General features: G+C 35.8%; 1 protein-coding gene across 3 annotated transcripts in view; it reads right to left on the bottom strand.

The window, feature by feature from the left end:
• The window catches only part of gripap1 (GRIP1 associated protein 1), a 224024-nt gene that overhangs the window by 183099 nt on the left and 14088 nt on the right, over positions 1-26837 (bottom strand). For 2 of the 3 annotated variants that reach the window (XM_028813383.2, XM_028813384.2), the window contains exons 3-11: positions 24440-24501; positions 24133-24159; positions 23798-23905; positions 21329-21485; positions 19061-19239; positions 18442-18490; positions 17386-17456; positions 15034-15081; positions 6417-6448 (exon numbers count right to left, since the gene is read on the bottom strand). In XM_028813383.2, coding sequence (XP_028669216.1) covers positions 6417-6448; positions 15034-15081; positions 17386-17456; positions 18442-18490; positions 19061-19239; positions 21329-21485; positions 23798-23905; positions 24133-24159; positions 24440-24501 — 733 coding nt within the window. Of the gene's footprint in view, positions 1-6416; positions 6449-15033; positions 15082-17385; positions 17457-18441; positions 18491-19060; positions 19240-21328; positions 21486-23797; positions 23906-24024; positions 24044-24132; positions 24160-24439; positions 24502-26837 lie in introns of those variants that run through there. The other variant, XM_051933793.1, reaches the window with a different exon arrangement.

The following is a 26837-nucleotide window of genomic DNA, read 5'->3' as shown; positions in this document are numbered from 1 at the left end:
CATGTCTGTTACAATACTGCAGCTGATCAAACATAATTAAATACAGTAAAGTGTGCTATTAAATACAGTTTTTTCTTGAATACGATAATGCATAAAAAGACATCTTCATTACAATTCACACAAATATATCCATTTTATTTCATGCCATAATACATTATTTTTTATTTAAGCTTGGAATTTTAGAAAGTTAGCCTAATTAGATCGAGAACAGGCGACTTTTCCCCCAACTTAGGTCATCAATCAGTATTTATCCAACTCTTGCAAAAATAAGTTGAATTCTAGAGTATAATTTCAGACAAGAGACAAACACGTATTCAAAACAGCATATTGTCCCAGTTTTTATGTCAAACAGTAATATTATCACAGTCTAATATACTAAAGTGTCTCCTTCAAAATGTAAATACAAAAACAAAATTACTAATATATATTTGCTACCAAAAAGAGCAATTATAGCATACATTATATGCTTTAGAAGGCTGCATTAAAGGAAAAAAAAGGAAAGAAGAATTTTATTTGCAGGTTAAGCAGCTATAACATTTATTTTGTCTTAAAGAATCTTAATATACTGTACTACAGTGATACCTTGAGATACAAGTTTAATTCGTTCCATGACCGAGCTCTTAAGTCAAAATGCTTGTATCTCAAATTAATTTTCCCCATTGAAATTAATTGAAATGAGATTAATTCGTGCCAGCCCCCAAAAAAACCTCCCCAATTTTTTGTTAAATGTTTTCAACATAAGAAAAATGTATTTATAATGAACAAATATTGTATACAAACAAAATAAAACCTAATACATAAAAGAGAATCTAAAGAAATAAACAGACGTTGGCAAAGCCGATTAGCGTATTGTAATGTTTTTTCTTTCACTTCACTTTTGCTTAACTTAAATTTTCTTCTTCACTAGTTTTTTTCTTTTTTGCCACGCTTTCATCACTTTCATTCGCAGGGTGTTTCAATAGAAACCTGTCCAAGGAGCTTTGTTTTGTCCTCCCCTTTAGAATGTTTCTGAAATTAGTTAGGCAAGTGACATTAAATAGCGCGGCTGCACGTTCAGTTTCTTTTCAGTAAAGTCAGGCACTAGGCAAGTGTCATTAAATAGCGCGGCTGCATGTTCAGTTTCTTTTCAGTAAAGTCAGGCGTTAGGCAAGTGTCATTATATAGCGCCACTGTATGATCAGTTGTAATTTTTTCAGGAAGTTTCTTTTCTTTAAAGTTCGAAACTTTTTCCCACATTGCAAACACTTCCTTTATCTCACTTTAAGAGATAACCTCCATCGCGATACCGATCTCCTGCAGAACCTCCGTATGTTGCTGCGTATGTAGTTCCGTCAACTCCTCTGTCGTTAGTTCCTCGGAATGTGCGGGGACAAGTTCTTTGATGGCTTGTATTTCGAATTTTGGCTCGTAACTCAAGACAAAAAAATCGACCTAGTGATGGCTCGTATCTCAAAAAACTCGTACACTGGGGCACTCGTATCTCAAGGTATCACTGTATACTTGGAACTTTGCCTTTCATTAAAACAATGATAAAGGTAAAAATCAAAAGTGTATTTACCTTTGAAATTTCATTGTAAATCGAAAGTAGCTAAAATATTTCATAATTCAAAAATGTAATAATGTACCATACATAACTTTCTAGTAACTGTGCACAATGGGAAGTTGCAATGTGCAATTAGGGTCATCAAAAAAACTAACCTACCCATATTTTGAGATACAAGACCTATGCTCAATAGCAAACCTAACACAACATGATATGCAACCACCACAAAAAAAAAAAAAACAGTGATTGCTTTACTGTATAGCTTATGAATTTGTTGCGTTTCCTACACACCCATTCACATTTTTTTTTTTTTTTTTTTTTTAAAATGTGCATTTGATGACTATTGTAGTTTCAACAATAAACTACCACATGGCAATCAGTGGTTCTGTGTGATCTCAGAGACTGGATAGAAGGTGATTCACATAAGACAGTTTGTAAAAGCAATTCACGGATGATAAACTACTTACTGAATATATAGTACCATTAGAGTAGAGCAAATAACACAGAGCAATTAACATCTAAAATATGGTAAATAGTCAATAAATAATACATTTTATATAGTGTAATGCTTACAATTAGCAGGTTTGGAAGAAAGCAATAGAAACTTCTTTTAACAGTAGAATTACCAAAGCTTACAAGAAAACTCGTAAACCCGGCCCACCTTAAATTCACTCGCACCTCTCCATTCACCGTCTTTTGTCTTGTAAATGTGTCGATAATCCCAAGCAGCCTGCTATACCATTCCCCCCCAACCACCGCCGGAAATATTGCAAAAACTTCTCCCAACTGAAGCCTTGTTTTTCAGGGAGTCAGGTACCTAGGATAAAAAAAATATATTGTTATTTGGAACACATGCATTTCACGTGTGCTCCGTGTCTATCAAGATCTATGTAAGTGTAGGATGACAGAAATGTTGAACACATACCTAAAAGACAAACTTTTTCCATGTTTTAGTACTAATGACAAAATGTAGACATGAAATGTATAATGTGTGAATATAGTATACTCTTGGAAAAAAAGCGCATTTGTTCTGTTATACTTGTATCTTTTGTGAAAGTGCTTATTTGATATTTGGACTTCAGTCTTCACACATTATACACTTCATGTCTACATTTTGTCATTAGTACTAAAACATGGAAAAAGTTTGTCTTTTAGGTATGTGTTCAACATTTCTGTCATCCTACACTTATAGATCTCTGTAGACACGGAAGACATGTGAAATGCATGTGTTGCAAATAAGGATTTATTTTTTTAGCCTAGGTACCTGACTCCCTGAAAAACAAGGCTTCAGTTGGGAGAGGTTTTTGCAGTTTCTCCGGCGGTGGGGGTGGTGGTATAGCAGACTGTTTGCTGCTTGGGATTATCGACACATTTACAAGACAAAAGACGCTGAATGGAGAGGTGCGAGTTGATTTAAGGTGGGCCGGATTTACGAGTTTTCTCATAAGCTTTGGTAATTCTAGTGTTTAGCTTAAAATAAGCAAGACCTATTGAAGAAAAAGAAAAAAAAAAAAAAACTACTAACATACACTTACTAGTGAACACTAACTTAAATTAAACCAAACTTCTACAAAGTTCTCCAAATAACGATTGTGATTAATACGGTCTTCCTTTCCTGCACCTGCATATTCATCTGATGGGAATCTGAGGCATGCTCAACAAAGTCTTTTCCCTGTCTTAAAAGACTAGCACACTGTCAGGAGAGGTTTTCTTACACTGAAAACACAACCATTTTTTTAAAAAAAAATAGATTGTCCCTCCCAGTCACATATTCTTCCAATTACCAGTCTCCCCACACCATCCTTACCACATCAACTGGAATGGCCAGTGACAAGTCCACCTCTGATAATCAGTATGGACTGTCAATTACTGAAGATCAAGTAAGGAGACAACAGAGTAAAATATAAAAAGGAAAAGCTGCTGGACCACATGGAGTAAATACTCGAGATCTTAAGGCCTGTGCTGACCAAATTTGTGGTGTCCTCTGTCACATGTTCAGTCTGTCCCTAAGGCTTCAGAAAGTGATGCTGTTAGGGAAAACATTCTGCATTGTTCCTGTTCCAAAGAAGACAAACACCTTTTCACCTAATGACGACAGATCAGTAGAACTAAAGTCTCACATTATAAAGACCTTTGAGAAACTCATCCTGAATTATAAGAGCCTTCTTGTGATAAACCACCTGGACCCACTGCAGTTTGCCTATCAGACAAAGGCTAGAGTGTAAGATGCAATTATGTATCTGCTCCGTAAGGCTAATTCTCACCTGGACAAAGCTGGCTGCATTGTGAGAATTATGTTTTTTGATTTCTCCAGCGCCTTCAATACTATCTACCATCCCTGTTAAGGGGTAAACTCAGAGATATGCAGGTGGATAAGCCTATGGTGTTCTGGATAATAGACTGTTGAACAGATGGCAGCTTGTGAGACTCAAGTACTGTGTTTCTGAAATGGAAGTGACCAATACTGGGGCACCACAAAGAACAGTCCTGTCTCCTTTTCTCTTTACACTTAAGACTATAAATATAACACCAGGTCATGTCTTTTGCAGAAATTCTCAGATTTCGCACATGTGGGGCATATACTGTAGATAAGGAGATGAGACAGAATACAGGCATCAGATGGAAAAGTTTGTTTCTTGGTACAAAGAGAAATGTCTGAATCTTAACATTAGCAAAAAACTAAGGAACAGGTTATTGACTTTCACCACACCAAAGTGACTCTATGCCCGGTCACTGTTTAAGGAGTGGATGTACAGGTGGTCCACTCTTACAAATACCTAGGGGTGCATATTAATGACAGGTTGGAATGGTGTCAGAACACCAAGGAACTACATGCGAAAAGGCAAAGTAGGCTCTTTTTCCTCAGGTGACTGCGTTCCTTTCCCTGAGATGGCCAGTGTGATTTTCTACTCTGTGGTGTGCTGGACTGGTAACATCACTTCAACAGTGGTCCACCAAATCAACAATCTAATTAAAAGGGCAAGCTAAGTTATAGGATGCACTCTGGACCCCCTGGAGATCATAGCGAAGGAGAGAATTAAAACAAGACTGAGTTCCATTATGAGCAATATTCCACATCCTCTCTCTGACACACTAACACCAAGTACTTTCAGCCAGTGAATTATTCAGCAGAAGTGTGTTAAAACACACTACTGGGGCACCTTTAAACCAAAAAAAAAAAACAGCAATATGTCTGCATAATGCCTCACTGGGACTGTGACAGCCAAGTCAGAATTCCTCTTTCTTTTGTATTTTCTTGCTTTTAAGTCATTCCAGTGCATATTTAGTGTGTGTATATTTATTTGTTTACTTACTTATCTATTTATGGTTTTATTTGTTTAAACAGCTTCTGTTAAAAAAAATTCCCCCAGGGACAAATAAATTTCTACCTAATTAATAAATCATTAGGCATCAAAATAAAACCATTCATAATAAGCAAGTGCAGAAAGTGGGAGGAAATAACCTTTTAAAATATACACATACTACAAGTCTTTTGGATACTGGGGAAAACCTAAAGATATGATGGGAGAAAGTGGAAACTCCACATTGAGTCTGACTACATTCAGATTCAAACTAACAAATTTGTAACCACGAGACAGAACTAACCAATGTGCTTTTAAATTTCCATAATGTGTGCTCTCTAAATAATTTGCTTAACAATATTCAGAAAGTGTTTTTGTCATGTCAGTATATCTAAAAGCATTAACCTCTGTTATTATCTGTCAGACATTAGTGAATGGAAAATGGGAGGGGAAAAAGAGCCTGCTCTCACTCATTTTGAGCCAATTTAATATTGAGCATTATAAGGGAAAACCAAAGAGAATATGAAGACCTCACAAAGGCAGTGATCTGGCTAAGAATTCAACCCATGTTCAGTATCAAACTATAAATTACTATATTTCCAGCAGAAAAAGAATACATGCATATTATGGAAATTCATACATACCGACTAGCATTCGGGGGAGTTGAGGGTGCAAAAGCATTTGAAAAGCAGAAGAAAACTGCATATGAACTATGCAGAAATCGCTTCAGATTTCAGAATGCCTTCATCAAATGAAGTGTTATGTATTTGCCTCATTATGGACTCTCAATCCCAGCCTGTTTAATTAAATGGAGTCAAAGACTTCCATTATCTCAGTAAAAGTATATTGAGAGTTTGCTATAGAAAAAGATAACAAGCATCTCTGTGTTACTTGTATCACATCATATTTTATGCTTATGCCTGAAGTCTTTTTCTGGCCACACTGAATTTGGAGTATTGCATTTCATATATATGTTTGTTGTTACTGTTGAAAATAAAATGCAACTAATCATCAAATTTTTCACTTTTTGTGCAGATCAAGCAGGAAATCAACATCTACCACATTCATTTGCAGAACTGATTACTAGTAATTCATATAGCTTGAAAACGGAAGTACTCAGTTAGTTTTAAGGCTTTTACATTTTAACCAACATCCCATAGACGGCATTTTACATTTTAAGAAAGAGAACAGTAATTTTTTTATAATTTGAAAACATTACGACACATAATAGTACAATGTTTCATAAGAAATGACATGATATAACACAAACTTATCCTTTAACTACCTGCAAAAATATTCATTCTTTTACATTATAAAAAGTGTACAGAAGATTATCGTTATAAAAATTCAAAGGAATGGACCTTCTGTAAAAGCTACTGGCCACTACTGGTTTTCTTCCTATATTTAGAACTGATACAATTTAATTATTTACTTTCACTTAATTCTTTTACTTTTGTAATTGTTAACTTCCTAAATACTTTTTTAATATGAGCAATACATTGATGATTTTACAGACCCTTTACATAATTAATTTCTTCAAAAACTTTCCAAATACCATAAAAAAAACAAACCTTTCTTGCTTCTTTTTCAATTTCTCGGATACCTGAAAAAAAGGGAGACAGAAAAGTATATCACAAGTCAGGACTGAACATGAGACAGGATGCAGCATCATTGTAGGATAGCTGTCCCCAACCAATGGGCCGCTTAAAAGAATGAAAAAAAAAATTTTTTTTATTTTATTTACTGTTGAAGTCTGTATGGTGTTTTATTTTGAAAAATGACCATAGATCATCTCGGTAGAACAATGACTATGTTCTGTTGTTTATGCACCTTGACAGCCACTGTAGTTAAGGTAGTAGGAGGGGCGGTATTAAGTAAGGTTTTGATGTGCATGCAGATTGATTTGTTTGTGGTGTACAATTAACTGTTGATAAATTTCAATAACTGTGATAACTAACTCGTCATTCAACATGGTGAAGAAGTCATCAGTAACAAAGTTTCATCGAAGTGCAATGAGTGACTGAAGTGTGCAAAGTAACTGAATATACATTGACTCCATGGCAGAAGGATTTCATACACCCACACCGCTGATGTTTGATGGCAATGTCACAGAGAACTGGTGTGTGTTTGAACAAGAATACTATATTGTCATAGCAGCTACACATTCAGGCAAAGAAACACTCACACAAGCATTTATACTTCAATTTGACAGGCTATGTTGAACTGATATAATGTTTAATTCTTGAATTCCTGAATGTGTTTAAAGAAAATATTTAAGCAAACAAAGCTAAAGAGGGAGGATGTAGCACAGTAACTATGTTATGTTACTTATGTTCCTTGATAACCACTGTAGTTAAGAAAGTAGGACAAGAGGTATTAAGTAAGGGTTGGATGTGCGTGCAGATTTATTTGTTTGTGGTGTACAATAAACTGTTGTTTACTTTTAATAATTGTGACCACTCATCATTCAACAATGCCCCCATAATTTCCATCAGTTTTGATGTTTGATAAATTAAGTCCACAAGCTAACCCTAGCTAAAATGAATATAAAACAAACACCAATTGGGAGCTTCTTTAAAAACGGGGATAGACCCAATGATGAGACAGCTGAAGACTCTAAGACTGCCAACAAAAATAAAGCTGCATTTAAAAGAAAATACCAAGAGTCTTACTTAAATTAAAGGTTTATTGCAACAGGCTCCATGCCTGCTCTGTATAATATATGGTGACCAGCTATCCAGTGAGGCCATGAAGCCTTTAGAACTGCTTCGCCACACAGAGACCAAGCAGGCTTCATTAAAAGACAAGCCACTTTATTATGCTTTATTATACGCACACAATGGCAGGTCTGTGAAAAATTAGTTTACATGAAACCAGTCTGTGAAACTGCTGGTACAGGACAAAAATCAATATTTAATATATGTTATCCATTTTAAGTATTGCATTATTAGGAGTAACGTCAGTTAATAATGTAATGTCTACTTATTCAAAACAAATTAAACATCCTCTCCCTCCCCTACCCAACAAGACAGCTGAAGAAAGGGAGAAAAAGAATCAAATATTCAAAAGAATGTCAGGAAACAGTAAGTATTTAATCAAAATATACATTTATCCAGGAGGCATAACTGTTCAAATGACACAGGGACATGTCAGTGAGCAAATCTCTAAAAGTTCCAATACTTTTAGTGCAAACACTATGTACGTTGGGGACGATGGAAATAGGATGCAACTGATGGCAAAATCTCATTCTTAAAAGTATCTCATGTAATGGTACCATATATCAGGTTGTAGCAACCGCAAAATACGGGAACACGATTCCTACATTTCACAACCCGACAGGGGAGTGGACGATGTTTGAAGGTTACAATAGCATTACCATATTTGGTCCTCGTTCCCTTTTGCCCCCTTAAATAATTGGCAAAAAATAAAACGCAACAGGAAGTGGGGCTGATAAATATATTAACATTTGCTGTTTACATTTACTTGCCTGGTGCCTGAGTGCTCATTAGTGAACCCCTTCCCCAGACACCCTCCCTAGCGCCCAAATCCTAACCCCCGGTTTGACACAGACAATAAAAAAAAAGTAAATAAAAAAAAAAAAAAAAAAAAAAAAACCTGTTCTTTGAGAATGCAAAAGAAAGATTTAACTTAGTCCACAATACAGTAATCCCTCGCTATATCGCGCTTCGCCTGTCGTGGCTTCACTCCATCGCGGATTTTATATGTAAGCATATTTAAATATATATCGCGGATTTTTCGCTGCTTCTCGGGTTTCTGAGGACAATGGGTCTTTTAATTTCTGGTACATGCTTCCTCAGTTGGTTTGCCCAGTTGATTTCATACAAGGGACGCTATTGGCAGATGGCTGAGAAGCTACCCAGCTTACTTTTCTCTGTCTCTTGCGCTGACTTTCTCTGATCCTGACGTAGGGGGATTGAGCAGGGGGGCTGTTTGCACACCTAGACGATGTATCGTCTAAAAATGCTGAAAGATTATCTTCACGTTGCTATCTTTTGTGCAGCTGCTTCCCGAAACGACATGCTGAACGGTTCTTTGCATACTTAAAAGCACGAAGGGCACGTATTGATTTTTTTATCTGTGTCTCTCTCTCTCTCACTCTCTGCTCCTGACGGAGGGGGTGTGAGCTGCCGCCTTCAACAGCTTTGTGCCGCGGTGCTTCGCATACTTAAAAGCCAAACAGCCCTATTGATTTGTTTGCTCCTTTGAAGAGGAAGATATGTTTGCATTCTTTTAATTGTGAGACTGAACTGTAATCTCTGTCTTGTCATGGAGCACAGTTTAAACTTTTGAAAAAGAGACAAATGTTTGTTTGCAGTGTTTGAATAACGTTCCTGTCTCTCTACAACCTCCTGTGTTTCTGCACAAATCTGTGACCCAAGCATGACAATATAAAAATAACCATATAAACATATGGTTTCTACTTCGCGGATTTTCTTATTTCGCGGGTGGCTCTGGAACGCAACCCCCGCGATGGAGGAGGGATTACTGTATAAGAAAACAAGAAACCCTGCAGTTCAGCTCCTCCTGTATGGCAGGAAGAAACACAACAGTCCTTTGGCGAAACGGCTTCTCCGCGGACTATCACGAAGAATGCAAACTCAGGGATCCGACTCACCAGACGGGAGCACCCGGAGAACACCAGTACCTGGCCTCTTCTCGGGGATACGTCCCTGGGTGAAGTAAGATCCTGAATAATTCTTTGAGCGTGGATAGTCGACGCCTTGCCTTCAGCCTTATCCTTCCTTTTTTTTTTTCTCCTCCTTGATCCGCCATTCCCCTTAAAAAGAAAAAGTTTCCTGCCGAAAATCCTTGCCCCTCTCAGTTGTTATGGAAACCGCAAGCCGGCAACAGGCAGCTAGAAAATTTACTCGGGCGGGATCCTCCCAGACTGGGACGTCACCAAAGGTGCCTGAAGGGCTATTTAAAACACCCTCCTAGCCAACATTATAAAGTGACGGACAATCCAGAAGGCTAACCCGACTGTCCATTATGTAGCCTTGCTACAAGGTGCGTGTTGAACCACCATACTTCTACTTAATTTATAATTGATGATAACAGGTACACAGAAATGCATGAAGGAGACACTAGGACAAAATTTGTACTTTATGACTTAAAAAAAAAAAACAAAAAAAAAAAAAAAAAAATGAATCCAAATTCTGCCATAACGGTATACTGCAGTATGTATATTTGCAACCTTATATTATAACTGAAAATTAAGGAGTACCATATCAAATTCACTCATACAATGCTAATTATGATCTTACAATTAACCAACCAGGTTCATCTTTGAGATGTTGAAGGAAAGCAGAGCACCCAGAGAAAAATATACAAACAAAGCCAGTGAGTGAGTTGAAACAGAATACCTTTTGCTTTAAAGTAGCCATTAAAAACTGCAGATCTAATAACCACTACTAGCTTCCGAATTGTTGAATAAAGGTGCGAACGAGTCTTTTACAAGTTGTTTACAAATTAATATTTCTTACACTGAATGGATACAAAAAGTATTATTCCTGAAGTTGATTAATTTTAAATCTACATCGGCCGATTTATATTTCAAATGACTCATCCCTGCGTGGAGTTTGCATATTCTCCCCGTGTCTGCGTGGGTTTCCTCCGGGTACTCCGGTTTCCTCCCACAGTCCAGACATGGAGGTTAGGTGGATTGGCGATTCTACGGTGCCCTGCTCGGGGTTTGTTTCCTGCTTTGCACCCTGTGTTGGCTGGGATTGGCTCCAGCAGAAACCCCCATGACCCTGTAAATAGGATATAGCGGGTTGGATAATGGATGGATGGATGGATGGACTCAACTGGTGATTAATAAATTGGCAAAGAGTTATAGAACATAAGGAAATGTACATGTCATTTTGCTGTAGGATCTTCCTGTAAACAAAGAGTCCACAGACAAAATTTAGGAGAGTGTGAAGACAATAACATTTACATTAAAGAATGTGGAGTAATAAACTGAGAAAATGGAACCTGAGGAGTCTGTCCTGCACAAGGGGGGAACGCTAAAAATATGTTTTTCAGCTGAACTTGAAGTGAAAGAAAAGTGAGACTAGGCCAGGTTTATACTTCACGTGATGCAACGCGTGCTCCAGCAGACGCTTCTGCTACACCAGCGGTATACTGTTTATACTTGCACGTGTACTTTATGTAAACCTGGAAGATTCCACCAAGTGGCAGTGCAAGATATCATCACGGTGAGAAAATGTTCAGCTTGGCTGTGTTGTGAAATGCCCGAAAGATCCTTTAAATTCCAAAGGATTTTGCCACAATATCTCCGAAAAGAATGTTTAATAATTACATCCAGCTATCCAGGGATGCGCCCATTCCAGCAAGCATCAGGCGTGAGACCGAAACAATCCCTAGACGGGGCATCAGCACATTGCAAGGTGAATACAAGCAGACACGTATACCAACATCATTTTAGCATCACTAAATTCCCAAACCTGCATACTGTATCTCTGGAAGAAAACTGGAGCACACTGTGGAAACCCACCAGGAAAACATGAAAACTCCAGCCAGGGAACACCAGAGACGTGATTCCCTAATGCAAGGCGGCAGCACTACCGCTGCCACCGTGTGTAATTACCAATAGTATTCATTATTTAAATGAAGTTAATGATTTATCTGTAAAATGTAACACACATACTTTAATTTCATCATGAAAGTGATATCACTTCTAAATGTGTAGAGAGCTGGAATATCAAATTGCTGTTGTCAGTTCAGGAGAAAGCTCCAGAAGCACGTAGCGATTAACAACAGGGTTGGTTTTAGGATGATGTTTACGATGGTCTACTTTAATGATAAAACTATAGTATGAGGTTAAAGTGGACATTGAGATTAAAGTCGAAATTTCCACTTTAATCACAAAAAAGACCTTTTCACTGCGTCTTTAATTTTTTTTTCTCAGTGGGTCAAATACACTGCCATATATTCTGATGCTGTTATGAAAAGAAGAAGAAAAAAAAAAAAAGACAGCACAGAAGATGGTATGGGAGTCTTTTAAAATGTATCTTGCCATTACGCTGGGGAGTATCCGATGCTTGAATATACAAGCACCACAAATGGATATGTACAGTATGTCTGCATTTTGCTTCACCACATCAAACATCGAAGCACGCACATCGATCCTGTAAGATTTGTAAAGCGGCTTTCTGTGTCACATGTAGATTGTATACAGAGACTGTGGCGTCACACTCCAACTTGATCACACTACACCCCCCAACTTTTTGCTGGTACTGCAACTCGCGCACACACAACCAACTTCCGCTTTTCATTGGACTCTTAGTCTAATTAAGTGAGTCATTATTTCCCAGTTTCTGTGTTTTGGAGTCAATGTAGAAATTACAAACTGAGTTTGGTAGATTTTTATCAAAATGTAATAAGCAGTTATATGGGGAATATGTAGGGTTTTTTTTTTTAAGTCGTTAACAGTATTTTCAACCTAATCTTCATTCTACTTTTCCAGGTGTTCTGATTATTTAATTGAATATTTACTAAATTAGTGGGTATGACACTGAAGTCATTGCAGCTTTCGTCATTCTGGGAGTCTGCTATGCTGGCTGTTAATTGTCACTATTAGGGTTTAATGAAGAGCGCAAATTACACAAGAAAAGGGGAAAATAATAGAACAACAACAAAAGAGAGTTAATCATTTATAGCTTTTGAAAAAAATAGAAATATTTATAAATGTCTTATAAATATAAAAATCATATTGTGTTTTTCTAAATGCAGAATAAGAGAAGAGTAAAAAAGACCAGCTAACTAAATGAGATCAGTTATCGATTATTACCACCGATTGTGAATCTGGTTGGAACAAAAACCTGCAGCCACAGGGGGTCCCCAGGACCGAGTTTGTGAAGCACTGTTTTAGTTCATTTCTCAGGTGCCTGCTTTTCGTTGACAGTAATTCACCCGTCACTTCACAAAGGAGAAATTGTTTTTACTTTCTCATATACCAAGTATAAAGAAAGTATAGTAATCATGAAAAAATTCAACCTCAAGATTTTGATGAACTTTGATGTTTTAGTCCTCCCCAAGTCCGAAAATACTGTTTTTTGGAATTACGTTTGTGTATGTATGTATATAAACACAAAAACTCAAACAACACAACGAGATAGTTGGATGAAACTTCGTATGTGGTTGTTATACCAAAATTGTAGATCTGTACTAACTTTTGGGCCAAACCCATCAACCGGAAGTGGTGCTTTATCTGAACACATTCGATTTTTTTTTTTTTTTTATTCATGCAGCTCCAGAGTCCGATTTATTCAACTTTACCTTTATAATAATTGTTCAATATACCGTATTATTAATTTGACTTGATTTGTTGTTGATGGTTCCTTAATGCACATAATATAAAAATATAACCTATGTCTTGCGGTTTACTCCCGAAATATCCATCCCCATATCTGAGTACATGAGAAAGTCTAGGGAAGACCACTCACGATTTTTGAAAATAAAACAATACTGATCGAGAGACTGACTAGGTCATCATACAAGATCAGCATATTGTAACTGACCAATCACTTTTATTTTAAAAACGTTGTTTAACAACGAAGAGATATAAACTTTGTAAAATTCCTGAGTTGGTAACGTGTCTTCTGAACTACAGGTAGGTAGGCATAGAGAGTCCGCCAGGTGATGAAAAAACTAAACATACGAATGTGTTTTTGTATTTATTCTATATTTATTAGTTTATCTTTTTAGTTCATATTCACAGCTCAAAATACTTCATACTGTGAAAATAATCCAGTAGCAGAATTATATTTTAAAATATTTGACCCCATTTTTTCCAATGTTTCTCTCTCTCAAAAGGAGATAATTAAAATATCATATTCTTTTTATTCTTAACATCAGCTATATCATATATATTGCATACCAGGGATTTTTCCTGCCTTGCACCCAAACCTGTTGGGATAGGCTCCAGGTTTCCTGCGATCCTACTCTGGAAAAACAGGTTTATACTAAGTATATATTGTTCTTAATCTCAGATGCTGTCTCTGTCATATTGTGGCTGTCCATACACATATTACCTGCTCTTACTCTGCTCATTAAAGGTTTACCATTCTTAGGCTATTCAAATCTCACCAACCCTAACCTTCACACTACATGCTTGTTTTTCTTTGTTTCCCTCAATACAGCTAGATGGTGTCTGCACACTGATTCTTCCTAAGCCCCCATGATCTTCATGATCACACCTGTCAGAACACAGGTTAATCTGTCTTCTAATTTTTGATACATTTTCTGTGCCCGAGATTGAATCAGAGATCAATATGGCTGGTGGAAAATAAAGCACAATATGGCAGGATATGTTGTGTGCTATAGACATTTTGAGTAAAAACCCCTCAATCATTAAAATTCACCTAAATTTCACTACATCTTGGCCCATTCTGGGCAATAAAAGGAAAAGAAAAAAGTGCCAACAGTCAGCACAAATTTGTTCAGCACAAATGACATAGAAAATCTTTTAAAAATTATAAAATTGTGTAAAACTGTTCATATTCAGTATCTGGTTTTGATTATGTTCGTTTTTATCAGAAAAAAACAAAAACCAGATAGTGGAAGCTTACTACACAACATCTTTTGCTAACATTAAACTCATATCCAAATCCATTAAGTGTACAGTTCTGTCTGATCGTGACATAAAACTAAACGCCGTAGGAACTCCATGCCATAAACTAAAACTGAAACTAATAGATATAAAAATAAAATAGAAATGTCTTTGTGAAATAAAAACTAAAAATACACGATGAAGGAAAACAAACTAAACTGAATTTCCAAGTAAGGTTAGATTAAATATAGAAAAAAATGAATATAAAAAAGGCAAAACTATAATAACTTTGCAAAGAGCAATATCTATTTAAACAATCAAAACATAAATTTATATACTCTAATACGATGGGAATTGTTGGCCCAGAAGACATTAATTATGTGGCTTTTCTACCACATTGCAAAGACATGTTAGATAAACTGGCTAATTCTGATTAGCTTAAAAGAAACTTTTCTATCAATAAATCCCTTTCACTCTATACCTGCTGATTTGTTAATTTCAAAATGAAACTAGGAATACAGGATGAAATACAATGAGATGCTCGGGTACTAAACTGTTGCATTTTATAAGTGATATTTAAAGACAAGCTCAATTAGGGTCTATTTACAAACCTTAGTGATTTCCTCTTGAAGCTTTGTCATCTCAGTTTGTTTAGATAACTGTAAGGGAAAAATACCATTTACTTTGTTGCTTATACCACCTTCTTAGAAAAATCTGTACTCTCAAAACTTTAAACATATTCTTATCTTAGAAGAAGAAAGTTACAGGAATTAGAAGACAACATAAATTAAATAAAAAATATTTTATAGAATACAACATAAAATTAAGAATTTGCATGCCACATTTTTACACTCATTCTAGTTAAGATAATTTAGAGAATTTCCCTATTATGTACTCAATTATATCCCCGTTTTAGCTGAATAATCCAAGACCCAAGAACTATTATAAACCAAATACAGAATACACAAAATGATTTCTCACAGTTCTACACCATAAATAAAGTGGATTAAAAAAAATAAAACTTTTTCCATAGAATAATGTGAAAACTCCTACTACAAACAATTCTGTAGAGGTGACAATACTATTAATAGTATTTTTTTACTAATACCATTGTGGCGCATTAAAGAAATGCCTAGGTTGATGACTACATAATTCAAGAATATTTAACTTGTGTGGAAGCCACATTAGAATGAATGAAACAATGCAACCAAAAGTGAGGGTAAAAGGTGAAGTTCAAATTAATGGACAAAGACTAGACGGAAATAAATTGAGTGTCACTCTTCATTGCAAATAGTGTAATTGATGGGAAAAATACTAAAGACCATTGTACAGGGAATTTATGTTCTTTTTCATGTGTGTCATAACTTTTATATGCCTACAGTATAATGTACAGTTCCATTCAAAAAAATGACACCCCTGCCCAAATTACATATTTTTGTTGATATTTTCAGTAAATAAATAATAATAATAATAATACAAATTAAACAGCAAACTAAAACAATGGCATTTTATGAAAATGTTAAACTACAATTACAAGTTATGTGACAAACTAAAAAAATGTTTAAAAAAAAAATAGGAAATGTGACATTTGCAAAAGTCTGGGCTAAGAACTCGTTAGATCAATAGTTTGTTCTGGCTTAGCTCATTAGATGTTAGTCTGGTCTATAATTGTCATTAGAAATTGTAAGCTGATCACAATTCCAGAGCCTAATAATAAATTCTTTGAATCTTCAAACATTGTGCTACACTCAGCAACCATGGGATCTTCTAAGCAACTGACGGACAACCTGAAAATTAAACTAATTGATGCCTACAAAGCAATGCAAGGCTAATAAAAAGCTGCCAAAGCACTTCCAGCTACCAATTTCCACAGTCCAAAATGTTAAGAAATAACAGTTAAGAGGAGCCATGGAGGTCAAGACAAGATCTGAAAGACCAAGATAGAATAGTTTGTGTACTGTACAGGAATACAAATCTAAACTTCCATATGAATTCATGGGGATTGCATGCAGGTTTAGCTAGTTCTGCAATACAGCATTACTAATGAAGAAATGAACTTCAAGGAAAAGCCATTAGAAGAAAACATCATAAAAAACGTCTTAAGTATGCAAAACACAATCTGCACAAGAAAGAGGCATTTTTGAAACCAAGTACTGTGGACAGATTAAGTTAAAATTGAACAGTTTAGTCACAACTATAAAAGGTTTTGTTGGAGAAATAAATTTAAGTAATGAATGCCTTGTGAATTCTTAAATACGGGGACAGGTCTATTATGTTTTGGGGTTGTGCGTTAGCTAATAGCACAGGAAACACTGTGTGAGTACAAGGAAGAACGGATTCAAATAAATATCATTAAATACTTGAGGAGAATGTCAGTCAGGATATAGCAGCTGATATAAAAATCTGTGATTTTTAAATGTGCCTCGCATGCAAGATAGCCCAAGGATATCTTATAGACATCAGCTAACTGCAAGGGGGAATGGGATGAAATTTCCAAAATTTGATTGAGTGGTTACTAAATACTGACTTCGTAAGGTACCCAAATGTTTGCAAATGCCACATCTACTTTTCTTTTTTTTGATCATCAAATACTGTTTTAGTTTGTTTACTGTCACAACTGAATTTACATTTTTTTTCAGAATGTCAACAAAATATATAATTTGGCCAGGGGTGACCAAACGTTTGCACGGAAATGTATACTGCTTGGCATTAAACCAGTTCTGTGATCATGCTGGTACAGTGCACAACTGAGAGCTTCTTGTATTCAATTAGTTTGTAATGCTGAATCAAATTTCTTCCTTTGCCTGGCTTTGTATATGCAGATCCTAAAAAGGTATTAATTCATATTCACACTGGAAGTTTGTACCCACTATAAGAAAGGAAATATTAGGTTTCACAAATACAAATATTGTGGAGTACTAATGACTGTTCAAAGTACTAATGTTAAGTTTGATTCTTAGTACCTCCAATGCTTGCAGTTGCTCTTTCAGCAATTTCTTTTCTTCTCTTTCCATTTGAAGCTGCAGCTCCACTTCTGTTATTAAAATCATGACACAAGTTGACTGCATTTTACTTTTACAATCATTCTAAACAAATATTAACTGCTTTTCACATTTATTGTTACTCTACCTATTCAGTAATACCTGGAAACAGAAGCAACAAAACAAAGATGTGCTTTTATATTGCAGTTATTTTCTTTGGCTTAACATATTTATGTATTTATCTAGCATCCCCCCGCCCCCCCCCCCCCCCGTGAACTATGTCAACTGTGAATGGGCAAGAAGCCGGTTTATTTTGAGTCAAGCGTAAGAATGAAATTTCATCCAGGATAAAATGTAAACTATTCTAACAGTATAATGGAGCTATATGCCAGTTTAGAAACTGAAAATTAATTCTTTTTCCTAGAACATGATTGGTATAATGATAAATTACATAGTTCTTTTTTTATTTTGTAGAAACCCAAAACTAGAAATTAAATTTTCTTCTTTTAAAGAATTTTCTCTTTTTACTTCAGGTCGTAAGGTTAAGATTTTGCTAACAGCAACCCCTTTCTTAAATAGTCGGTCATCTACTAAATTACCAACTGACATCCATCTACTGATGGTCCCACAAAGAGGGAATGTCCCAAGAAACCAGAGATACAGCATTAAATAACAAAGCAAATAATATAATTTTTTTAAATTTTCTTCCCCAATTCTTTATTCCAAGAAAGCAAAATATAAACACCACCACATGAAATTACCTAACCAGCTAAAGATCTTGTTATTCTGATGTTTGGTAATACCCTTTTGGAAATATTCCTTTTGTGGAAACCGCCACCTGATCTCAATTGCCATAGACAAACCCTGATGATGGGTTAGCATAAAATAGCTATCATTAATATTTTAATTACCACAGTACAAATTCCAAAACACTATACATTACACATTTCTACAACCACATAACAATCTTGCAGACTACTAACTTTTTTCATTACTCACTTTATATCTTCTCATAGATTATCCTTTCAGTACACTCACCACTGAGCTCCTTGATCCGCTGCTCCAGTTTTGTATATTTTGCAGTTTCCTTCATAAATAGTTAACCAAGAATAATTAATATACTTCTAACTTATTCGTTCCTTGCTAACAAAAATGTATATGTAAAACCGGTCTTCAATTAATATGCATCATCATAGCATACTACTTATTTGTAGCTGGTAGTAGTGACACTATTTTAACAAGTATACTACAGTTTGTTAACTGAACATGTTAATTTCATTTAAGTTAAACTAAATTTACAATTACCCTTTGCCAATTTTTAACGTTCAGACTTTTTAAAATTACTGTACTATTAACTGTAGAATACTAAAGAAACAATGATTCATATATAAGCCCTTAAACTTTATTTAAAAAATTCCAGCACATCAGAAATACTTGAAATATCACAGAAGAAACAGAAATTCCCATTTGATATTAATACTTTACAATGCATAATAGAGTGTATCAGTTTCAAACTGCCACAAGTGTCAAAATGATTTTTTTTTTGTTCTTAATTAAATTTTAAACTGAGCTTGAATATAAGTTGGCTACAAGGGAAAAAAAATCTTGCTAATAACATTTTCATTCATCTTCATAAGTGTGTTTCTCTCATTTTTACCTGATCATTATTCTCTGTAGGTATTCTGTCCACTGTCTCCCTTGAAGCACTGTCTGTTTGTCCATGGGAGCTCTCGCCATCTCCTAATGAAATGGTGTTCTCATTTTCTGTACTCTGTATCCCATTCACACTTGTTCTTTTCGACGCATGGACTTCCAAGTCATAACGTTTTTGCAAAGCTGGAGAGAAAAAAAAAAAACCACCAAAGTACATCACAGAATACTATTTTTCTAATGTACATTAGTTTTCAAATAGTATTCTTAATGTTAATGGACATACAATGAATGAAGCCATGACCTATTTTTTATATATATTTAATATACACATACACATATATATTTAATATATACATATAATATGTATGTATGAGTTTGGAGGTGACTAAGTCAGTATGATCAAGGGGGGGGGGGGTTGTATAGTTTATTTATTATGTACATGTTCTTCTTAAGTTAGCATATGCTGGATTTATGTCCAAGTGTCTGTTGATGCCGTTTTCATTTGATAGCCAAGACTCGGCCAACTCTCTCGCACTTTTAGTACTGGCCTTAAATTTTACTTTTACATTGTCCCAGTTGAATGTGTGTCCTGTTGATTTAGTATGTGCATAGATCAATGATAGTGCGTCCTTTCTTCTGACGGCGTTGCGATGTTCCTGTACACGTGTTGAGATTCTTTTTGAAGTTTGTCCTTATAATATGTGTTGCTATATATTGCCTTTGATTCTTGTAAGTCTAAGCATCATCCTCACCCCTGGTAGGGGTTGAAAGCTCAGGAATAAAAACTACTTTATGATACGTGATTCATTTTTCCCTCCCTTTGTGGATCTCCAGCTGCAAATATTATATATATATATATATATATATATATATATATATATATATACACACACACACATATATATTCATTGCATTCGTAGTCTGTGTCACAATCTGATTGCATGGGTGGTTACCTACCAGGTAACGCTTGTGGTTGGTCAGCAAGTCGGCTAACATCTGCCACGGTGCCCTCCTTCAGTTGCGAGAAGCAGATTATAGAATGGTTGAAATAGTTTACTGTCAAATAATGCAAAGAGTACACGACACATGTTTCGCCCTAATTCTGGGCTCATCAGGCGTACACACTCACTGCACTCCCTTACGGGAATCGAACCTCGGACGTCAGCGCTAGAGGCGAAGCCCCTAACACTGCACCACGGCGTGTGGTTCGTTTATTTGACAGTATATATATATATATGTGTGTGTGTGTGTGTGTGTGTGTGTGTAGAAACGACGTGCTCCTGGGGTGAAGAAAAGGACTGTTTACCCTGACCCGGAAGGAATAAGGAACTGTGGACTGTTTGGACAGGAACACCTCCGGGTCAGGGTGTATAAAAGGACTCTGGGAAGCCCAGTGCATTGAGCTGAGCTGGGAGGTAGGGTGGCAAGTGTCTGGGCGAGGAGAATTGGTTAGAGAAAGAGTTATTGTAATTTATATGAGTAGTGTGGTGTGTAGAGTGCTTTGTGCACGTGACAACAGAAAAATAGTTATTGTGCTTTTACAACGTGTCTGAAGAGGGCTTATCTGCTACAATGTGTACATATTACATATATATATATATATATATACATATATATATATATATATATATATATTATATATATATATATATATATATATATATATATATATATATATATATATATATATATATATATATCTATTACTACATTAAGAGCTACAGCCTTAAGTTACTTTTAACTTTTTCGAATACTGAATACGATAACCGATCTTTTCAAAAAAATGCATATAAACAAATGTTAATTTTTTAAAAATTGTCACATTGCTGACCTAACTGTCACCTATAGAGATTTAAGCACAATTTCATTGAATTTTGCTTTGAAGATTATTAATAAAAGAAATTAAAGCAAAAACAACAGCTAGTTAAACTAAGATTTCTCATTTCCTTCTGAGTAGTAGAAACTAGAATCAAAAAATCAAAAGAAGGGTTTTGACTTCTAACAAAACCAAAAAACAGGATTCTCTCTTAAAAAGACAACATTAAAATGTAATACTGTTGTGTTTAGAGAGGAGGTGTATTGTGTTTAGAGAGGCGGTCAGAATATATGAGGTAAAATTGCAAAATTTGTTTATTTGTGGGAAAACTCATGACTACACAGACAGATGATTCAATAAAGTATCACATGTGTTGATGGTGTAAAAAATAATTCTGCATATCAAAATTAAAAAAGAAGTCCTTAATTTCTTTTCTAATGTTTCTGGAGAATTCACCTGCCATATTCTTCTGCAATGCAGAATTTTCTGCTTGGAGACGAAGCAGCTCACCATCCACTGGGCTAGACGCTGGACTAGCAATCACTGATGCCACACCCAGTCCCTCACGCATTCTCTGGTTCTCCTGCTCCAGTTGTTCAATTTGAGAACACAACTTAAATTAAAAAAATATATATATACATCATACAAAATTGGTCCCAAGTATTACATATTTGATCTGTTGGCAGAATTGAATAGAAGTAAAATGGTTTATCCATTCACACATTTTAGTCCCCATTTTATCCATTGAAGGTTGCAGGAAGTCAGAGCCTATCCCCATCACACAATATACAAGAAAAGAACCAAACATTTTATCTTACATACACATTCATGCTCGCCCATTTTTAACAGCTTTACCAAGTATATTTTAAACTACAGTATTAACTTATTTGGTGTCTTTAGCAATACCTTTCCAAACTCATTCAAAAAGATTTCTTACTCAGGTACAGTATCAGCATAAGGATGAAATTCTTCAAAATAAAGCAAACATAAATTATAATAATCATATCAGATTGACGCCTACTTTTTATCAAGTAAACAAATTCTTACAGACCTCTATAGTATAGGTTTGCCAGATCACCTATACTGGGGCTCCCCAGTAAAATCCTTGAGAGAAAATTATTCAATACCTTTGAAAGTAATCATAATTTGAAAGTAATCAAAATAAACCATTTTCTGTAGATATTTAACTGAAGAAGAAAAACTCAAAAGTTAGTGTTTGCAGAAGTATTCAAGCCCTACATATTAATACACTGTCAAGAACACTTTTGCTGCAACAACAGCCTTAATTCTTCTGGGGTATGTATGTACAAGTTTTGCACATTGTTCAGGAGTTAGTCGTCCCCCTTCTTCTTAGCAGAATTTTTAGAGATCCTCTAGGTTGGTGCCTCGGAACAGCAGTCAATATTATTAATAAACAATAATAATACTACATTTTATTTAAATATAGTGCCTTTCCAATGTTTTCAAGTAGTGTCACAGATTTTCAATAGGGTTAATATTAGAGCCTTGACTTGGCCATTCCAAAGCATTCAGCTTTCTGTTTATAAGCCATTCCAGTGTCACATTGGCCTTATGCTTAGGGTCACTGTCATACTGAAAGACAATTCTTCTCCCGAGTCATAGGTTAATAGCAGACTGGAACAAATTCTCCTGCAATATTGTGCAGTAAACGTGGCTATCCATTGTCCCTTCAACTCTGACAAGATTCCAAGTCCCAGAAAATGAAAGGCATTCCCATAGCATGATGCTGCCGTCATCATATTTCATTGTAGATATTGCGTTTCTTAAGGCATGGGCAGTGTTAGTTTTACACAACACATACCTCTTTGAAGTCTGGCAAAAAAGTTCCATTTTTGTCTCATCTGATCATAAAACCTTCTCCCACATCTTAACTCGGTCTTTCTTATAATTTGTAGCAAATACAATGCATGACTTTATGCAGACCTTCTTAAGGAATGGTTTATTTTTGCTACCCTCCCATAGAGGCCCGTTTTATGGAGAGCTCTTCAAATTGTGGACCTATGCACATTCACTCCAGTTTCAGCCAAAGAGCATTGCAGAATTCTGAGAGTGATGGTTGGATTTTTAGTAGCCTCTCTCACCAGTTGACTTCTTTCTGTTACGTTTAGTTTTGAGGGATAGATTGTTTTAGTAAGAGTTTGGGTGCTGTGATTAACCTTACACTTTCTGATGATGGATCCAATAGTGCTTAACAGGATATTCAAATTCTTCGATGTTTTATTGTAGCCATTTCCTGCCTTGTGCATTTAAATGACTTTCTTCCTCACATCACCAGAATGCTCCTTCCTCTTTACTTTTGCAGTGATTGTCCAACAAATACTGTGGCCCTTACAAACGGTGCTTTGTATATCCACAGAGATATAAAGGACGCACAAGTAGTATTATGATTATGTTGAACTATTGTCAAATAACCGTCACCTTTGAGTCATTTGTGATTTGTCTTTTGTGTGAACCTGGAGCTTCCAAAGCACAGAGGTTTAAATGCTTATGCAAAAACTAACTTTGAGTTGAGTTTTTTTTCTTCAGGTAAGTATCTACAGAAAATATTTTATTTTGACTTTGGAAGTGTATTGTTACAGCATTAAGAGTACATTACATTATGTGTACATTGTACCCATATTTATCCATTAAAATACTGAATGGATAAATGTGTACAAATCTTTTGTCATGCAGAAAACTGAAGACTTTCAAGAGGATTAAATACTTTTGGCATGTTATCAACGTGAATATCTTCAGGATTTAAAGAATCCCTGGAGTACAGAACCCCATACAGAGATGGAGGGAACATACAAATTCAGAGTCAGTGGAAGAACAGAAATTTAATAACTAAATGCAAGACTCATTATACAATAGGCTATTTATGCCCCCAGTGGTAGATTCAACAAAAAGTATTTTTATTAGTACCTTGGACAGCTCCTGCATGAGTGTGCTGTTTTGCAGTCTAAAGTCATCTTCTTGACTGTGTAGTTTGCCTTGCAGCATTTCATTTTCACTTAAAAGTGCATCAACCTCCTAAAAATACACAGAAACTTATTCCAGAGCTTACTTTGCAAAGATTCCCTCATAACACACATTTTACACAACTGACATTTTTTGCAAGCAAACATAATTGTCGGTTTATGCTTACTCACACTGCTAAATCTTTTGTCTTAAGCATGATGTAACAATTAAGTTCTGCATGCTTTCTGCAAATCAAGAAATGCAATCCATATTGTACGAAGAAAAACAAAATCACTAACCTGAGCTTTCTTGCTCTTATTAAGGGCCTGAAAAACAGTAAGAAAACACACCTCATAGGTCACAGCTGCTGAACATTCTTGAAAAAACTTTAAAGAATTTTAAAGATTCTGCATCCCATGCCATGTTTAGAACCCATTTTACACACTGGAATACTTAATAACAATAAAAATTTTAAAGTTTTAAAGTATGTTGACAAGGATCTGGATTTAGGGTTTTAAACTTCTACAAAACTGAAGTATTAATCCATTAGACTAAAAAGTAAATGTTGCATCATAGGTAAACAGGATTTCTGAGAGTTCAGACTACCTTCTGTGCTTTGGTGAAGTCCTTCTCAAGAGCTGTGCTCCTAACCCGAAGAGCTGCAAGCTCTATATATAAAAAAAAATAAATAAATAAATGTCAAAATAAATTCTTCACTTGGTTAATGCAGATCCTAACAAAAAGTACATGTTAAAGACAAAGGGACATTAATTTAAAATGAAGCACAACCACCAGTCTGATGACAGAAGATTTCGAAGGTAAAAAAAAAAAAATCTGTCAAAACACAGCAAACTCCATTAAAAAAACAGAGAATCAGAGTACAACAAGGTGTCTTTGAAAAAGAAGTATCTAGACAAGAAGTGTAAAGGCTGATGAGAAATAAATAGCAGCTCCAAGGACCACTTTGCTAAAAGTTACATCAGATTCTAAAATCTTTTGAGATCAAAATAAAGTATTAGTTTTCCAAAGCAAGAAGAAACTGTACATCATCTTGAGAATACTAACTGTACTTTCAAGCATAGGAGTGGCAGTTGAGACAATTCCTTGTCAGTAAAAAGTTGCACTTACAGTAGTAATTGAAAAGATACATAGCAATTGTACTCCTGGCTCTCACATCAAAGCCCAATTAAATTAGCCATCTGCTAGTGCTTTATACAGTAAGTTTTACCAAATGAGTATAAGACTGCAAAAGTGAGCAGAATACTATATAAGTCAACCAAAAAAGAAAAAAAAATAGTCAAGTGTACACATTCTGATGCTTAGAAATATTCTGTCTGTTGTTACACCAGTGTAGTGTTACTAGTGTTCCATCTCGCAGTGCACTTTAGATATCATCAAAAGGAACCGCAGGACATTGCTTGATGGCAACCCTGGTCTGTACCAGAGAGCGGATAAGCAGGTGTTTGTTAGAGGAATCTGTGAGCAAGTGACACACCATCTATGGTCTAGTGACCCATGTCCTGTTTACAGAGGAACTGAAGCATTACGTACATCTGAATCTGTTCCTCGGAAAGTCACAGTCTGGGCGGCTGATGGGACAGTCTTTACAGATGACACTGCAATTGTGACCCGCCGAGCAGGCTACTTTGCTGTTTAACACTAGAATCCCTGAAGCCTACGAAAAAAGTAATGCCAGGCCATCTTAGGTTCCTTTGCACCTCTTCATCAGCGTCTTTGTTTTACAAATGTGTCAATCAGCACAAGCAGCAAGCAGAGTGCTATCCCTTCCCCCACCAACGCAGCTGAAGTTTTCCCAGCTCAAGTCTGTTAAATTGGGTGTGAGGTGCCTTGAGTGGTAAATAATATATCATTATTTGGAATACATGCATTTCATATGTGTTCCATTTCTACAGTAATCTGGATAAATGTAGGATGACAGGAAATGCGAGACAAGAAATGTTGAACACATAACTAAAGCAGAAATTTTTTTCATGTATTGAACACTTTCTTTTTTTTTTTGGTTATATTCTTAAATTTATTCTTGAATAAATTCTTGTTGTTATAGCTTTCGTGAAAGTATTTTTGATATTTGAACTTCACACATGATACACTTCACGTCAGCATTTTGCCAATTAGTAGTAGAACATGAAAAAAGTTTGTTTTAGTTATGTGTTCAACATCTCTTGCCTGTATGGTGCTCCCGACATCTATGCAAGAAGTCTTTCCAGTCCTGGTGCGTCCGGTCTTGCTATAATTTGCGACACATGGACGCTATCCAGTGACCCGAGACGAACACTGGAATCCTTCAGTACTGTTTCTATTTGGAGAACCCTTGGGTACTGCTGGTTTGACTTTGTGTGGAATGAGTGGTAGCTCACAGAGTCCCAAATGAGGCACATTACCTGCATTGTGAGGGAGCATCAGCTACGGCAATGTGGGGCAATTCCCCAAGGGTGATCCAGCATGCAGGATCCTCATTGTTAAGGACCCGAGAAGCTGGACCAGGCCAGTGGGACGCCCACATAACACCTGGCTGCAGCAGACTGATGGTCATTTCCAGAGAGTAGGACTGGACTGCATGTCTGCCTGGGGGATTGCCAACCAGGATCCCAAGCTTTTTTTGTCATGTGGTAGGTGCAGCAAAGCACTGTAACACTGCATGCTCCCCAACCTGACCCGTTACTCATTTAAAGTTTAGATGAGACCACAGATTATGTTATACCTTACTGATTTATAGTACCATAAGCTGCCTTATCATTGGCTGTATTTAAGTAAGGAAAAAAAACTGTTCAAATCAGGACGGTCAGCATCATTCATGGCAGACCACAGTGGCTGTTGGATTTTTTTTTTCTTTCTTTTTTTTAAAACCAGTCAGTGGTTTTATTGCTGGCTAACTCATGTTGGTACTATTTATTTAACTTGCTTTATTTACTGTGTATACACCATATTTAGGATTGAAAATTCTTAATTGTACAAACGTAAAAATTTTCTCCTAACTGCCTTT

The sequence above is a fragment of the Erpetoichthys calabaricus genome, chromosome 11 (assembly GCF_900747795.2).
Source record: "Erpetoichthys calabaricus chromosome 11, fErpCal1.3, whole genome shotgun sequence".
Classification (NCBI taxonomy): domain Eukaryota; kingdom Metazoa; phylum Chordata; class Cladistia; order Polypteriformes; family Polypteridae; genus Erpetoichthys; species Erpetoichthys calabaricus.
The sequence above is the reverse complement of the archived record's forward strand: the minus strand, read 5'-3'. Positions and strand labels throughout refer to the sequence as shown.